Source organism: Staurois parvus, unplaced genomic scaffold (genome assembly GCF_062004578.1).
Source record: "Staurois parvus isolate SC_StPar_1 unplaced genomic scaffold, SC_StPar_1.0 ptg000153l, whole genome shotgun sequence".
Classification (NCBI taxonomy): domain Eukaryota; kingdom Metazoa; phylum Chordata; class Amphibia; order Anura; family Ranidae; genus Staurois; species Staurois parvus.
In genome coordinates, this window is record NW_028317949.1 from 23,814,915 (window position 1) to 23,832,500 (window position 17,586).

The 17,586-nt window shown below is 40.7% G+C and overlaps 1 protein-coding gene across 4 annotated transcripts in view; it reads left to right on the plus strand.

The window, feature by feature from the left end:
• RELCH (RAB11 binding and LisH domain, coiled-coil and HEAT repeat containing) overlaps positions 1-17,586 on the plus strand; it is a 214,323-nt gene that overhangs the window by 114,613 nt on the left and 82,124 nt on the right. For all 4 annotated transcript variants that reach the window (XM_089674859.1, XM_089674857.1, XM_089674858.1 and 1 more), the window contains 2 exons: positions 13,485-13,597; positions 17,201-17,291. In XM_089674859.1, the coding sequence (XP_089530985.1) occupies positions 13,485-13,597; positions 17,201-17,291 (204 nt within the window). The remainder of the gene's footprint in view (positions 1-13,484; positions 13,598-17,200; positions 17,292-17,586) is intronic.

Below are 17,586 nucleotides of genomic sequence, written 5' to 3' on the forward strand. Positions count from 1 at the left end.
CTTGCCTTATCTCTTACGAGGTGTTACAATTTGCAGGTTCTTTGGACAGGGAGGCCCCGGCTCCCTTGGGGGCTTTATAGCTCCTATGACCATCCTGTGACATTCCCAACTCACGCACATACTGGCCAAATGTCGCTGGGCCTCTCTAAGGAGGGAGGGGGGAAGAATGAGGGAGAAATATATTTGTCAGGATGGTTAATCCCTTTGCCAAGATGGAGGTTGAAGCCAAAATGGTTGAACCGCGTCCATCTCTGGGTATACGCTGTTACAATAGGGTAGACTGGGGTTTTATGATGGATACGTTAGAGGCGTTGGGTTTAGGGCCTGAAAAGCTAAGATAGATAAAAGGGGTTTATAGTAGACAGTCAGCTGCAGTAAAGGTAAATGGGTCCTTTCACAGTATTTTAAAATGAAGAATGGTACAAGACAGGGATGCCCATTATCTCCCCTGTTATTCGTAATATCTTTGGAACCCTTATTGGCGATGGTCAGAGTGTAGATGTAACAGGAATTAAGATAGGTGAAGTGGAACATAAGATAGCAGCCTATGCAGATGACATGTTGTTCTTTATGGTGAACCCCAGATTATTGCTACCAAATTTGAGAGTTCTCAAATCTGAAGATAAATCCCTCAAAGTCGAAGATCTTGAATATTAGACTCCCAAAAACAGAGAAGCAGGCCATACAAAAAGAGTTCCCATTTTCCTGGAGGGAAAGGGAACAAAGCTATCTGGGTATAGAACGAACGTCATCAATAAAGAATTTATACCAAGTAAATTATGTCCCATTAACCACTTGCCCTCCAGAGGATTTACCCCCCTTAATGACCAGATCTCTTTTTACTATTCGGCGCTGCATTATTTCAACTAAAAATTGCGCGGTCATGCAATGCTGTACCCAAAGGAAATTTACGTCCTATTTTTCACACAAATAGAGCTTTTGGTGGTATTTGATCATCTGTGCGCTTTTTATTTTTCGTGCTATATACAAAGGTTTGAGAGAAAAAAATAAAAAAAAACAATATTTTCTCATTTCTGTAATAAAAAATATAAAAAAAACCCCTCAAACTTCGTCATAAACTTAGGCCAAAATATATTCTGCTACATGTTTTTGGTTAAGAAAAAAATCCCAATACGTGTATATTGATTGCTTTGTGTGAAAGTTATATCATCTACAAACTATTTATAGATAATGGAATTTACACAACTTTTACTTTCTGACTGCCCATCACATTTCTTGAGGTACTAAAATACCAGGATAGTACAAATACCTCCAAATGACCCCTTTTCAGAAAGTAGACTCCCTAAGCTATCTGCTGAGAGGCATATTAAGTCCATGGAAGATTTATTTTTTTCCACAACTTTTTGAAAATTACAAAAACTTTTTTTTTTTTTTACACAGTTAATTAAATTATATATTTCTCACACAGACCATGGGTATATGTGAAATTACACCCCAAAATACATTCTGCTACTTCTACCGAGTATGGGGATGCCACATATGTGAGACTTTCTCATTTCACTTCCTCACTACACATCAGTTTCGTAGGCCCTGAAATGCCAGGGTAGCACTAAACCACCCTTCCCCTCCAGAGTGACACATTTTTGGAAAGTAGACACCGCATGGAATTTAAAAAAGGCATGGTGAGTATTTTGCAGATCTCATTTCTTCTCACAAGGTTTTGTTTTCCTTCTTCATTTTACAAAGACTTGTGGCAACAAACGAGATCTGCAAAATACTCACCATGCATCTTTTATCAAATTCCTTGGGGTGTCTACATTCCAAAAATGGGTCATTTGAGGGGTTTGGTGCTATCCTGACATTCCAGGGCCTCCGAATCTGTGATGGGTAGTCAGGAAGTGTAATGAGGAAATAAAGCTCTTTAAAAGCCTGAAGGTGCTTATTGGATTTTGGGGTCCTGTACTTGGCTAGACTGCCAAAAAGTCTCTCACTTGTGGTACCCCCATACTCGGGAGAAATAGCAGAATGTATTTTGGGGAGTAAGTCCACATATACCCATGGGATGTGTGTGCAACAAATCGTTTAAATGACAATTTTGTGTAAAAAATAAATAAATAATAAAAAAATTATTTGTCATTTTCCAAAAACTTGTGGTAAAAAAATAAATTCTTCTATTGACTCAACATGTCTCTCAGCAAATAGTTTGGGGTGTCTACTTTCTAAAAAGGGGTTGTTTTTGGGGACGGGGGCATTTTATGCCCAGCATAAGTTTATGCCACACATCATTCACTCTTCTAACCACCCGAAGACCAAGCCTTTTCTGACAATTTTTGTTCACATGAAATAAAAAAATAGTGTATTATATCATCTAATTAGTGCGGCCAAAAGTCTTATCCCTAAATATTGGTTAGCCCAAGAGCCCCAAAATAAAGGAGTGGCTAAAGAGTCGAATACATATATAAGATGGAGGAGTTATATCATATGGATAAGGACAAAATGGAAAAATTGAGAGAAGTGTGGAGTAGATGGTATGATTTTAAATCATCTCAAAGATATTGGGAAGTGGTAGGAACTAAGATAGGAAGTGTGAGGAGAGTTTGTAATGGCAACTGAGTAGCTATGGAACTTTAGATGAAGGAAAGGGATATAGACTTAGACAGGAAAATATAAAGAGATATTGAAAGAATTTGGAATGTGGACCGGGGATATGGGTAGGTTGAAAATTAAGGGTGGGTGGTGTAGGGAACAGGTACCAAGTATGTAGTGTTTATGTATTTAACACCTTCTTGCCCAGCCTATAGCAGATTGACGGACGGGCGGGACACTCCTCTTGTGACTGGGCGTCATATGACTTTCTGTCAAAATGAGGCGCTCACGCGACCGTGGGGCTGTATAGCAGTGTGATCTGTCCACAGGACACAGCCAATGACATATTACTACACCGGCCCGTTGCCAGTGTCATGTGCCCGCTGTGACCAATCACAACAGATCACAAGGTTTTATTGTCAAACCTTAGTCGAATAAGCTGAAGTTAAAAGCTGATTGGTTACTATGCAAAGCTCCTCCGGATTCTGTCTCCTCCATTTTTAGTAAATTTTTAGTAAATCTTTGAAGTTTTATCAGGTGTGCCAAACGACTTGTATAGATTTAAGAACTGGAATACCTGGCTTTGGTTTGCTAGGCTCACTTGTTTCATGTTAAACATGAAGGAAAAGAAGAGAGACTGGTGCTGGGAAATGTCCAACTAATGGTAGGTGGCCGTACACAACACACAGTTGTTACTGTTTATTATTTGGGTTTGATTCTGTAGCTGCAGGGTGTGGCCACTTGAGGGCAGTATAAACAAGTACGACAACTGTGATCAAGAAATTGCACACAGAACTCTGGGAATTCAAATTGGATCTTTTGATTCATTGTTTCTCTTATGTAATAACATAGCTGTGTTATCATTTCAATGGAGTAATGCCAACATATATTAACTCAGAGATGCCAGTGTAATGCAGGCCATAGACGGGTCGAAAATCGGCCAAAAAAAAAATATCGGGCAATTTACGCACCGTTAGTGGGTTAATTGGTCGGACATTTTTCAGGGGTTTGCCACATTTTTTTTAATCGGTAAAGTTGTAAAAAAAAAATCGGTCGATTTTGCCAATCAGCCGATTTTCCCGGCAGTGATGGGAAAATCAGCCGATCGTTTTACAAGATTAAAAAATCTGCGCATGAGCACTGACCTGCAAGAAGAAGAAGAAAAGGAATAAGAATTCCAGTCCGCTATTATATTTGACATGAAAAAGTCTTGTGGTTGCAACATTGTATCTATTTGTATCCGAATAAAAATATCTGTATCCGAAATGGATACAAATAGATACAATGTTGCAACCGCAATACTTATTCATGTCAAACATAATAGCGGAGCGCTCTGCAAGGGACAGAAGTAATTAAATGCAGGCCGTAGATGGGACTTAATTTTTTTTTTTTTTTTTTTTACCGTTGGTGGAAACGTTGGCCTATTGAACGACCGATATTTCATGTTTTTTTTTTTTTAAACGGCCAGTTTTCGCCCTGTCTATAGCCTGCATTATACTCACTAAGCCGTCCATACACCTCCCAACATTCTGTTTCACTCACCGGAAATACAGTATATGCCTCTCAGTTCAATGATCGCCATATAGGCTTGTATAATAGGTCTGGCTATTCCCCAGCCAACAGGATCCAGCCTCTTAATACTGACAGCAATGCTCCACAAAGGCCGTATGAAGACAAAAAATGCTCAAATTTTATAAAAAAATTAGAGATTTATTTCCTCTTATTAAAATGTTACACGGATAGATAAAAATAGGCATGTTCGTCTAATTGATTTTATCCAAAGGTTCCATTCCATAGCCAGCCTGTAACTTTTAAAGGAAACCTGCTGCAAGAATAACATGTACACCTTCATTAATGACCTGACAATGTTCCACTTGTTCCTAGTTCCACTGACCGTCATACTGATCTGACGGCTCCAATACTTTGGGTCACTGCCTTGAAATTCATACGTATACATTCTATTGAAATAGGAGGCTCAGTGTGACCATCAGGCAAATAGCATAACAGAAGGATGATTATTATTATTATTATTATTATACAGGATTTATATAGAGCCAACAGTATGCGCAGCACTTTACTGAATGAAGGTAGACGTTACAGTTGCAATACAATTTGGTACAAGAGGAAACAGAAGGCCCTGCTCATTAAAGCTTACAAGAAGGTCTACAGTGACAGCTCCTTTATGTCTCTAAGGCTAGGTTCACACCTATGCAGTTTGCATTTGGTCCGTTTCTGCAGTGCGTTTTGTGTTTTTGCACATGCATTTTTGATGCGCTTTTGTGTTGCTTTGGGTTTTTTTTTCCAACTTTTTGCTGGGCTGAATAAATCGCAGAATGCTTCTAAAACACACTACATGCTTTTCTGCAGTGTTTCCACCGAAGTCTAGAACCAAAAATGCAACTTTTTACATTTAAAAAAAAAAAAAAAAGTCCCTGACCCTTTCCAAAAAACGCACTGGATGAAAATGCGGAGATGTGAACATGTCCTATAGGAAGTCATGTTAAATGGACTGCTGTGCGTTTCTGCAGCTGAAAACGCATAGGGGTGAGCTTGGACTAAGCACAGGTTTCTTTTAAAAACTCATCTCCTCTCCCTTTAAAGTGTATCTAAGGCTAGATTCACACCTATGCAGTTTGTGTTTGATCCGTTTCTGCAGTGCTTTTTGCTGTCCGTTGTGTGTTTTTGCACATGCATCTTTGATGCGTATTGCTTTTTTTTTTCTTATTGCTTGGCTGATTAAAACACAGCAGAAACACACTACATGCTGCAGCGTTTCCATTGATGTCTATAGAACCAAAAATGCAACTTTTTTTTGTTTTAAAGAAGTCCCTGACCCTTTCCAAAAAACACACCAGGTGAAAATGTGAAGATGTGAATGTGTCCCATAGGAAATCATGTGAAATGGACTGTAGTGCATTTCTGCAAAATGCTGCGGAAAATGCTTAGGTGTGAACTTGGGGTAAACCAAAAAACCCAAATGTATTTTATCACCGCTTACCACTTCTTTGATGCGTTGACCACATTAGTTTTTAGACTTGTTTGCCTTTATTTTTACCTGATGATACTGCCAGTAACACGTTTCCTGTCCTAGAGGGACCACATCTAATTTGTACTGTATCTGCAGACAAGTGATGTTATCCTCCTGGAATGGGAAGTGTAGTAAGACTACAGAACACCACCCCCTCTTCTTATTACATAACATGGAGGATATGTTTTTTAGTTTACAAAAGATAGCTTAGCAGGTTGATAAGAGATATCTGTTCAAAGAACATGAACTTAAAAGGGCAATGGAATTCTGGCAGGATCAGCTGGATTTTTTTTGTACTTCAAGAAAAGGTACCTGGGCTTGAAAAAAAAGAAAACTAATATAGCCAACACATCTAAGGACTGGTAAGCTGCCATATATTACATTTTCATTTTTGGGTTTAGATATGCTTTTAAGAAGGTTTTTTTTTATTTATTTATTTTTTTTATGTAAAGCCGTACAGGGATACAGAAGCAAGATGGGGCTAAGTAGGTACACATTAGCTGTGCAAATGGCTTCAGGAGAATTTTATGACCAAGAAATGTATTGGTGGTTAACAAAAACAGAAATTCTGGCCCAGCAACCAAATATTCCTGGGGAGGTTGATGTTAGTCACTTATGTAAAGTCCACCTAAATTTACTAGTCCATCTAACATTAACCTCCCCAGGAATATTTGGTTGCTGACCAGAATTTCTGTTTTTGTTAATACTTTTTTTTTTTTTTTTTTTAAATCTCTTTTTGCACAGCTGAATTGGCTAAATACATTTCAGGCACATCAAACCAAAAAGGTGTGCAAAGTCTTACAGCTTTTTTTTATTTTTTTATTTTTTTGAAAGCAGCCACGGAGTAGAAAAACATGTTTCCTGTCAGTGTGCTATAGAGAGGGACCCTTGGACTTTGTGGGGAAGAGCTCTAACATCCTTCCCCCCCCCCCCCCATCCTCTCCATCACTACGAACAACGCCACCATCTCTCCCACCCCACACGCCAAAGTCCTGGGTGTCACCCTGGACTCCCACCTCTCCTTCCTACCCCACATCCAACGGTTATCTAGATCTTGCAGGCTCCACCTCCGCAACATCTCCAAGATTCGCATATTCCTCACCCCAGACACCACCAAACAACTCGTACACTCCCTCATCATCTCAGGCCCGGACTATTGCAATTCCCTTCTCACTGGCCTACCCAAACGAACGCTATCCCCACTCCAGTCGATCCTAAACTCAGCGGCTAGACTCATCCACCTCACCAAACGCTCAACATCTGCCTCCCCCCTCTGTCAATCCCTTCACTGGCTCCCGATTGCCCAACGCATCAAATTCAAACTGCTAACCCTGACCTACAAAGCCATTCACAATGCCGCCCCAAACTACATAACTGACCTGATACCCAAATACTACCCTACCCGTGCCCTCCGCTCCTCATAGGACCTCCTGCTCTCTAGCTCCCTGGTCTCCTCCTCCCACGCTCGATTGCAGGACTTCCCCCATCCTCTGGAACTCCCTACACCAATCCATCAGACTGTCACCCAAACTCCTCACCTTCAGGTGCACCCTGAAAACCCTCCTCTTCAGGGAAGCCTACCCCAACCTCCCCTAACACCTGACCTCACCTAACAACCTCCTCCACTCCTCCTACCACTCCATCCCCCACAGCCATCTCCTCCTGTATCACCTTCCCCTCCCTTCTAGATTGCTCAAAAGAGCAGGGCCCTCGAACCCCTCGTGTACTGTTTTGTTACTGTCTTGTCTCATGTTCTGTCCCCCTTGCTACTGTACAGCGCTGAGCAAACCTTTGGCGCTATATAAATACTGTATAATAATAATAATCCTGCTGATTCAGAGATATAGGACTCAGCAGGGTGTTAGAGCTCTTCCCCACAAAGTCCGATATATACAGTATATTGGAAGTGATTGCGAGCGCAAAAATATGTAAAAGCAGCTAGCATATAAAGGGTAAAACTTCAAAACTTTATTATGACAATCAAAAGAAATAAATATGCAGAGCTGAAGAACATAAGATAACCAATAATGATAATAAAATAATGTAAAATGATGCTATAAGTGAGGGCTACTGGTGGCGCAGAAATAATGGAGTGATGGTTGCGTCTTAAAGTGACGTGTCAATGCAATACAAGCCAAATATTATGGTGACAATAGTGATAAATCCAATCTAGAAATATAGCAGTGCATGAAACGGGGTAATCCGTGCTCCGTGCTGGTAATTGTAGGTGCCAAGAGCCAGTAAGATTATGCACTTACCAGAAGCACATATAATATGCGCATTATATGTATATCCTGTAATGGGGTCTGGACCAGGGCTGTGGGGTCATCAGGCTCAGAAGTGGGCACTCAGGATGATGTTGCTCATACAAGGAGCCCACCGGAGTGACATCACGCTGCACACGGCCGCGGAGAAGGCCGGTGACCATCTTTATTCCACTATTTTCTGATCACGTGTGAGTCTGTTACTTTTGACTGGATCTTTTTTAGCCTTCAAATTAATAAACATACTACACTATTTGCACAATTTTGTTCTCTGGCTTGGTCATTACGAGCCCTAGAAGGTGGAGCCATCTTGGGATTTGGAGCCATTACTCGGAGCTGTTTCTGATGGGTATGTGAGCGGAGTGGGACCCCTGTGTGTGAGCAACATCATCCTGAGTGTCACTTCTGTAAGTGCATAATCTTACTGGCTCTTGGCACCCACAATTACCAGCACGGAGCACGGATTACCCCGTTTCATGGACTGCTATAATTCTAGATTGGACTTATCACTATTGTCACCATAATATTTGGCTTGTATTGCATTGACTTTAAGACACAACCATCACTCCCTATTTCTGTGCCACCAGTAGCCCTCACTTATAGCATAATTTTACATTATTTTATTATCGTTATTATTATTGGTTATCTTATGTTCTTCAGCGCTGCATATTTATTTCTTTTGAAAGTCCGATATATAGCTCTGCAATCCGCAAAACCCATGCTCCCCGCTGTAGCTCTGATGAAACAAAGTGTGTGACAGAGCTCTGCAGAGAGACTGCTGCTTCCACACAGAGACCAAGGTTCCATCTTCACAGCATGCTGCCAGGGGTCAGGCTGTTCTACGTAGCCTGTGGTTGCTTTCAAACAAAACAAACTGTACAACTTTGCACACCTTTTATGTTCTGATACACCTGGAATGTATTTAGCTGATATAAACAGTTCGATTTGGCATTATTAAAGATCACACATATGCGACTTAAACATTTCTAACAAGTGTTTGTTTGTCTTTGTGGATGCAGTGAGATGTATGTTTGTATGGCATTGACTCAGACATAAAGTCAATGGTAAACAGTAGGTGGAGTATGTCTGTTTAAATGATAAGTTCGCCTTTGTAAAAATATAATAAATGCACATCTCTTTGCAGGTTAAAAAAATGTGCATTTTTATTTTTTTTTTACTAGGAGCCTGCAAAGCATTGCACCCACATTCAGCAGATCAGGGGTGCAATCTCAGGCTCCTGCTGACTGTCCATGTATCTATATGCTTGAACCCCATACAGGCAGGCAGTTACTGAATGACAGGAAGCATCATTGAACTAACTAGAGCGCTCAACAGTGCCCTGGTAGTTCACTGAGAATACAAGTTGTCAGCTGCAAAGGCTTGTTGGTATTTGTAGTTCTCCCATTCACAGAACTCTGTGAATGATGCAGCCAGATGGGCAGGGCTGTCAAGGTCCTACCTTTTCCCTGAGGTTATGTTACTCCATGTGCTGGCGTCCATCTTGGATTCTGCTGTGCATGATGGGAATCCTTTTATGCCTTCAGGTTTCTGTGGTCCATCCCCCAGAGGGGTGTGGCTGATGACATATAAGCCTGTGGCCCGCACATGCTCTTTGCACTTGTGTCTTGTGTCTTTGTGTTGCTATTACTCTGTTCTGACTCTTGTGACTCTCCTGGTATTCTGATTCGGCTTGTGACTTGACTATTCTTTGTATTCTCCTTTGATCTGACCCTCTGTTGCTGAACCCGGCTCGTGACCTGTGATTCTCGTCTGCTGTCCTGTACCGTTTTGTCCTGTTGTTGTTGACCCCGGCTTGTCTGACTACTCTTTTGTCTCTTCCACCAGCTACACGCCATTGGCGGCGGCCATTACCGCAGCTGAGGTGTCTCGGGGGCCGCGACCTGGTTCCTGGCTGCGTCAAGTCCATCCCCACCATCAGGGGCCCTGGTGAAGGGCAGCCTGGGACTTAGACTCCGCGCCCTGAGGGACTTCGGTCTGTGGGTGGTGGTTGTCGTCAGCCAGTGCGTTACATTGTTAGGCCTGCCTGTCCGTTCCTCAGCTCCTGCCCTGACAAGGGCCCCACATGACCATGTTTTTTTTTTTAAATTGTGACAGTGGGTATGAGGAGAGGATCCCCTGCCCGCTGTCACAACGGGGGATCAGGGGGATGTGAGGGGCAGCTGCTGCAAGAGTTACATGGGTTGCAAAAGGTGAACGTATCCTTTAAGGAATGATATGGACATTTGACTTATCCCTTCTGTTGATATTCACTACTGTTCTATGTGGTCCCAGATTAGGACACCTCAACATTTCTAGTGCAATCTTTCCTCACTTATTGGATTTAATGAGTGTCCTAGTGATCCCAGTTGTTGACTCTTGAATTCTGGGATATACGTAGGTAAGGACAGTTGTGGGTAATCTGAAAGAAACAATCTCCTCTCAAACAAGTAAGGAATACCAGATACAAGAGGGTCCGTGTTGATGTTAGTAGCCAAAGATCACAACCACCAAAAATTATTCTTAACAAATGTGGCTTTCCATGTCATAACTCACAGGTTTTCTCCCATGGTTAGACTTTAATTTATATGCAAGTATAGCCGAGTCATGAGTATTTTCTTTTACTATGTTCCCTTAATTCAGTCTTTGTGTCCTGCATTTGGCTTTCAGCTCTGTTATTATAGCATAATTAAATACACCACAGCTATGCAAGTTTCCTTTTGTTTGTTTTCCTTCCTACAGACTTGTGAACAGAACTTGCCTGTAGGCATAGGAATAATTCCAAGGAAGAGGCAGTAGCAAAATGAACTTGTACATAACCTTATGTGTTTTGTAACTTTTTATGGGATTTATGTTTTAGATTTTAATGATGTGATTTTGTTTCCTTAATTGGTGGTAACTTGCACAAGTATATGTAAACCTTCACCTTGTAAAACAACCCATTCAGTTTAAAATAGATTTGAAAGGTAAAACGTGTGTATACATATAAAAAAAAAAATTATCAGCATCTTTTTTTAAATATTTATTATAAGTGATCAGATACCCTCTGTTGCACAAGGAGCCCAGAGAGCTAGGGGAGGAGAAACAGCATAACACTGGTCTCCCCAGTGAATTGCAGTTCTGGGGGGTTGGGGGGGGGGGTGTCAGAATAAGAAAGATCATTGGAGGAGAACAGACTGATTTCCCAGTACAACTAGACCATGCTGTGCTCTCATGACTAGTGTGGTCGCTTTTTCTATTTCAATGGTTTTTATTAATTTTTTTTAAACAATATAAAGCAGAGGCAAGAAAACACGCCCACGCAGGGGCTATCAATTGCACAGATTAAAAAAAGATGCAAAATAAAAAAAAGGAAAAACAGTGTTCTAACGCCAACAGGGCAAAAGGTACGCCCACGCAGGGGCTATCAATGGCACATAAGTTGCAATACATTAATGTAACTGCCTATAACAACTAAATGCAGCTGTCCAGTCACACCAAAAACAGAGAGAGAAGGAAGAAAGAGGAAAGAAAAAAAAAAGGGGGGGGGGGCAAAGAGCAGGGGTCCAAGAGCGCCAATACCGAACGCCATTACATCCCCAGACTAGCCAGGGGGAGTGAGGGAAAGGCGTATTGCAACCACGGCTCCCATATTTTCAAAAATTTACGTTGAGAGTCGTTGAAGATACTCGACATCTGTTCGTTGAGCATCATAGTGGTCATACGGTCCTGCACCCCCTGAAGAGGGACAAATGGACTCTTCCAGGCCTGAGCAATTGTTCTAGTAGCCGATAAAAACAGGTAGGAAGCCAACTTCTGCTGATGAGCCAAGAGGCCCGGTATGGGGCAATGAAGCAAAGCATACCGAGCATCCCAGCGTATGGAGAGATGGAACAAGGTGAAAAGGAGGCCAAACACACAAGACCAAAAACGAAACAGTCTCGGGCATGACCACCAGATATGCAATACATCTCCATGATGGCCACAACCCCGAAAACATTGAGTGTGGTCACTTTTTAAAGGGAAAGCAGAGGGACTGACAGGATCACCAGGGATTTCACACAAAGGGCATAATACAAAGAACAGGATACGTTTTCATACAAGTACATGGTACAACAGACACATACCAGGAATATGAAATGTTAGGTTTACATGTTCTTTAACTTTAAGCTTGATCTACAAAAAAAAAGCAGTGGTTAAAAGAACATCTTCAATTTATACCCCTGAAACACATATGACTGACAGAATAGTATTAGTTGTACCCCATACACTGAAAAGTCTAATATTAACTATGGTAATGCAATGTTCTAGAACAGGGGTGGGCAAACTTTTTGACTTGAGGGCCGCAATGGGTTCATATATTGGACCTGGGGGCTGGACTAGCTGCTGGCCGGCCCAGCCACTACCATGCCATCCATAGTAAGTATAGTAATATTCCCCCATAGTAAGCATAGTAATTTAATCCCCCCTATAGTAATTCATCCCCCCTATAGTAATTCATCCCCCCTATAGTAATTCATTCCCCATATTGTGTCAATTCACTTACCTTTGCTCCGCGCGTTCCTCTCGCCGTGTTCCCGCGCCGTTCCGGTCTTCAGGGCGGACTGTGAGAGGAGAGGAGTTCGTCACGCTGCCCCACCTACATCCTGACAGCCAATGTTTGCCACGCTCCGCGGGCCGGATTAAAAGGTCCGCCGGGCCGTAGTTTGCTCATTGCTGTTCTAGAACCTGCAGTAGAAATGTAGATATTATAGACACACTAAAAAGTCAAAACTGTACAAATTAATTCCCAAATGTCCATACGCCATCTCCTACAATTTCTCCCTTTTTGTTTTTGTTTTTTTAAGAGGGACATTGTTTGAAAAGGAGCAAGGACATTTGAGAGTCAATCCATATCTAGTGTTCCATTAACCCCTGCTATGTATCTCTGCATAACATAAGAAGGTTGACAATCCTTTTCATTGGAATTATTTCTGGAATTATATTCAAATTGTTAAACTCTTTCTTATATGGTGGTGTTGACCTTTCTTCTGAGAGTTGCAGAAGAGGTGTTTTTAATACCTCTGCTAATACGTTTCCATTGCAGTCAAATCTAAACTTTGGAATCTGATATCTTGATTGAAGATTACAAACTGTAAACTTAACAGCAGCAGTAAATAAATTGCACATCATACTACTCTGACCCACAACTACTTTATCTGTTGACTTTGTAAAAACTAAACAAGTTAAAAGAAAAAAAAATTGGTGATTTGAAAAATTAGCTTGCATGAAGGTTAGGATCAATATTTTTCATGTGGCTTGGGAACCACAGTTAACTTTAAAACCTAATCACGCATAAATTAGATTCTTTCCGTTGTGTGCTGCTCACTTCATCATAGGCAGTTCAATATTTATTCTAATTTTCTTTAAATTTGTATCCATTAATTAACATTTCCATGTATATCTTTGTAAGGCTAACCATCCTTTTTTATGTGATTATATTTTATTAAATAGGCTTTTCTGACACCCAATAATATTTAGCAAAATGCCTGAAAGGGAAAAATAATGCGTATATGAAAATAAAATTACTGTAATATAAAACTTTTTATGGCACATGCGACATTAATTCTTTGTGTTTTACATATCCCTGAATTTTCTCATCATGGTTTTACTTCTCCTTTGATGTACAGGAACTGATACCGCTTATACTGTGCACTGCCTGCCTCCATCCAGAGCCTAAAGAAAGAGACCAACTCCTGCATATACTCTTTAATTTAATAAAGCGCCCAGATGATGAGCAAAGGTATGTGCTGGTTTTAGATGATTTTTTTTAAAGAACAAATGTTCATGAAATATTAGTCCGGGTGGGATAACAGTGCATTTTATCTTCTGAAATTATTTTATATATTTTCTATCCAAAAACATTTAAACAATACCTGTTTTACAGCATATATGTGAAAAGTGCAGTGCCCTCAGATAACTTGCATGCGGGCCATTTGTAGAAATTGCCTTTCATACCATTCATCATTTAAAAACACCAGTTCATACATTTGCATAATTGTTCTGTCTGCTATAATAAATCAGTGGTGTTGAAACTAAATGTTGAGCAAAATATTTCTTAATTGTACATCATGGGACACAGAGCATCTTCATATCCATAGAGATAAGGATATGTACCTTTTAAGGGATTGGACACGGTCAAAAAAAAGTCAAACGTCCTCTCCTAGGCATAACCCCTCCCCGTTGACAAGCTTTCGGTCTTTGCTCGTTTCTTAGGTGATGGTCATGTCTGTGCATCTTTCTGCACAAAAATAGCTAGCTTTTCAACTGTTCCATCTGGGATTAGGAACTTGCTTTATCTGGATCCATTTCCTTTGGCTATTATACTCTCAGAGAAAGGGTACCCACATCCCACACTGGACATGCTGGGATGGCCTGTAATGTTGCCAGTAGGTACTGAAAATCTACATGAGGAGACTCTGTGCAATGGTAATTTGCCTTGCAGACTGGTAGTGTTTCCACAGGTCCAGGGCAGTGATCCCTTGCTGGGGAATAGAGTCCCTGAAGAACCTTTTTGGCAAAGCCTGCCCTTGTGGGTAAAGATTGGACTCCCTCAGGGGGGAGGGGGGGTCCTGTCACAAATGGTGACCATCAGGGGTACCCCTACACTGGTTTCTGTACCTTGGCTGGTGAACCCCCCCCCCCCCCCCAGGTGGACAAAAATCACTCAAAGATCCCTTGATTTGCTTCTGTATAGGAGTTCTGGGCAAGACCGGGTTTTCACCCTCGCAAGTATGTGGGTTGACCGTATTTTGGCCTCCCTTCATTCTGGAGTGTGTCAGGGATTGGCCTTAAATAAAACCAAGGGTCAAATTTTGACCTTTGCAGTCCTTTTTCAGAGACTGATTGCCTCACACGCTTTTTTGGCGCGGGCATTTGTAGAAGAAGTTGTTACATGCAAAAGAACTTTAATGGCATCCCCGTCTTAGGCCATAGGGTTCAATATTGAGTTGGCCCACCCTTTGCTGCCAGACAGAGAAGCGTGATATGTCACTCCAGAAAACATGTCTCCACTGCTGTAGAGTCCAGTGGTGGTGTACCTTACACCACTACATCCAACGTTTTGTATTGCACTTTGTGATATAAGGCTTGGCTGCATCTGCTCGGCCATGGAAACCCATTCCATGAAGCTCTCTACACACTGTTGTGCTAATCTTTAAGGCCCCATGAAGTTTGGAGGTCTTTAGCCATTGACTCTGCAGACAGTTGGAGACTTCTGAGCACTGTGAGCTTCAACAGGCGTGGACCCCGCTCTGTCATTTTACATGGCCTACCACTTCATGGCTGAGTTTCTGTTATTCCCAGTTGCTTCCACTTTGTTATAATATCACTAACAGGTGACCGGGGAATATTTAGTAGCAAGGAAATTTCACAGATGGACTTATTGAACAGGCAACCTTTCACAGTACCACACTTGAATTCACAGAGCTCCTGAGCGCGACCCATTCTTTCACAAATGTTTGTAGCAGCAGTCTGCTTGCCTAGATGCTTGATTTTATATATTGTACCTGTGGCCATGGAGGTGATTGGAACACCTAAATCCAATGATTTGGAGGGGTGCCCCAATGCTTTTGGCAATATAGTGTATGTATATATGTGTGTGTATGCATATGTGTGTGTATGTATGTGTGTGTGTGTGTATATATATATATATATATATATATATATATATATATATATATATATATATATATATATATATATATTAGTGTGTGTAGTTAGGTCCATGTATATTTGGACACAGGCACAATTTTATTTTTTTTCAGGTATTTACCAAAACATATTCAAGCTATAGTTCTATAATGGATATGGGCTGAAAGTGCACACTCTCAGGTTTAATGTGAGGGTATGTACATCCAAATTGGAGGAAGGGTTTAGGAATTACAGCTTTTAAGAGTAGCCATCCCCCTTTTTCAAGGGACCAAAAGTAATTGGACAATTGAAACAAAAGCTGTTTCATGGTCAGGTGTGGGCTACTCCTTCGTTATTTCTTTATCAATTAAGCAGGTAAAAGGTCTGGAGTTGATTCTATGTGTGATATTTGCATTTGGAATCTTGCTGTGAACCTATATCGTGTTCAAAGGAGCTGTCCATGCAAGTGAAACAGGCCATTGTAAGGCTACAAAACAAAACAAAGATGGCAGCAACATTAGAAGTGGCCAAATCAACAGTTTGGTACATTCTGAGGAAAGAAGTCTACAATCAAGAGAAGACTTAATGAGAGAAAATACAGAGAGTTCGCCACAAGGTGCAAACCATTCATAAGCCTGAAGAATAGAAAAGCCAGATTATACTTTGCAAAAAAACATCTAAAAAAGCCAGACCAGTTCTGGAAAAGCATTTTGTGGACAGATGAAACTAAGATTAATCTGTACCAGAATGACGGGAAGAACAAATTGTGGAGAAGGCTTGGAACAGCTCATGATCCAAAGCACACAATGTCATCTGTAAGACATGGTGGAGGCAGTGTGATGGCATGGGCATGCATGGCTTCCAGTGCCACTGGGTCATTGGTGTTTATTGATGATGTGACAGAAGACAGAAGTAGCTGGATTAATTCTGCAGTGTTTAGACATATACTGTCAGTCCAGATTCAGCCAAATGCAGCAAATTTGATTGGATGGTGCTTCACAGTACAGATGGACAGTGATCCAAAACACACTGCAAAAGCAACCCAGGAGCTTTTGAAGGAAAAGTGGAATATTCTGCAATGGCCAAGTCAGTCACCTGATCTCAACCCAACTGATCATGCATTTCACTTGCTGAAGGCAAAAGTAAAGGCAGAAAGACCCACAAACAAGGAACAACTGGAGACAGCTGCAGTTAGTCTGGCAAAGCATCAGAGAGCAGGAAACTTTGGTAATGTCCATGGGTTCCAGACTTCAGGCAGTGATTGCCAGTAAAGGATTCTCAACAAAATATTAAAAATGAACATTTTATTTATGATTATGTTCATTTGTCCAATTACATTTGAGACCCTGAAAATAGAGGGACTGTGTATAAAAGTGGTTACACTGCCTAAAATTTGTACTTGATACTTATGTTCAACCCCTTGAATTAAAGCTGAAAGTCTGCACTTCAAATGCATTTGGATTGTTTCATGTTAATTTATTCTGGTGGCATACAGAGCCAAAAGTATGGAAATTGTGTGTGTGTGTATATGTATATATGTATGTATATATATATGTGTGTGTGTGTGTGTGTATGTATGTGTATGTATATATATATATATATATATATATATATATATATATATATATATATATATATATATATATATATATATATATATAATGTTTTAGTTAGGTTGCTTTTATTAATTCAAAAAATCTTTCTCTTTATATAGACAGATGATTTTAACTGGATGTGTGGCCTTTGCCAGGCATGTTGGACCAACGCGAGTTGAAGCAGAGCTTTTACCACAGTGTTGGGAACAGGTTGGATTTACAGTTGCTATTAATTGAACCCAAAACACCAATCCTGTGTACTTAACCTGCTTCAGTTTCATGTTTTCATATTTTGCTTTTTATATTTTTCATGTCCTATCTGGTTCCTTTCCTTCTAAGACAACACAAACATTCTGTGCCAGTCATTAACTGCCAAGTTTACTTGGCAGGTTTTCTATCATGATATTGTTGGGAATTTGGCAAGAGAAATATAATTTACTTTAATTTTGTTTGAAGAAATATGTTTTGCATGGTTATTGATGATTTTGGCATAGGTTTTATTGCT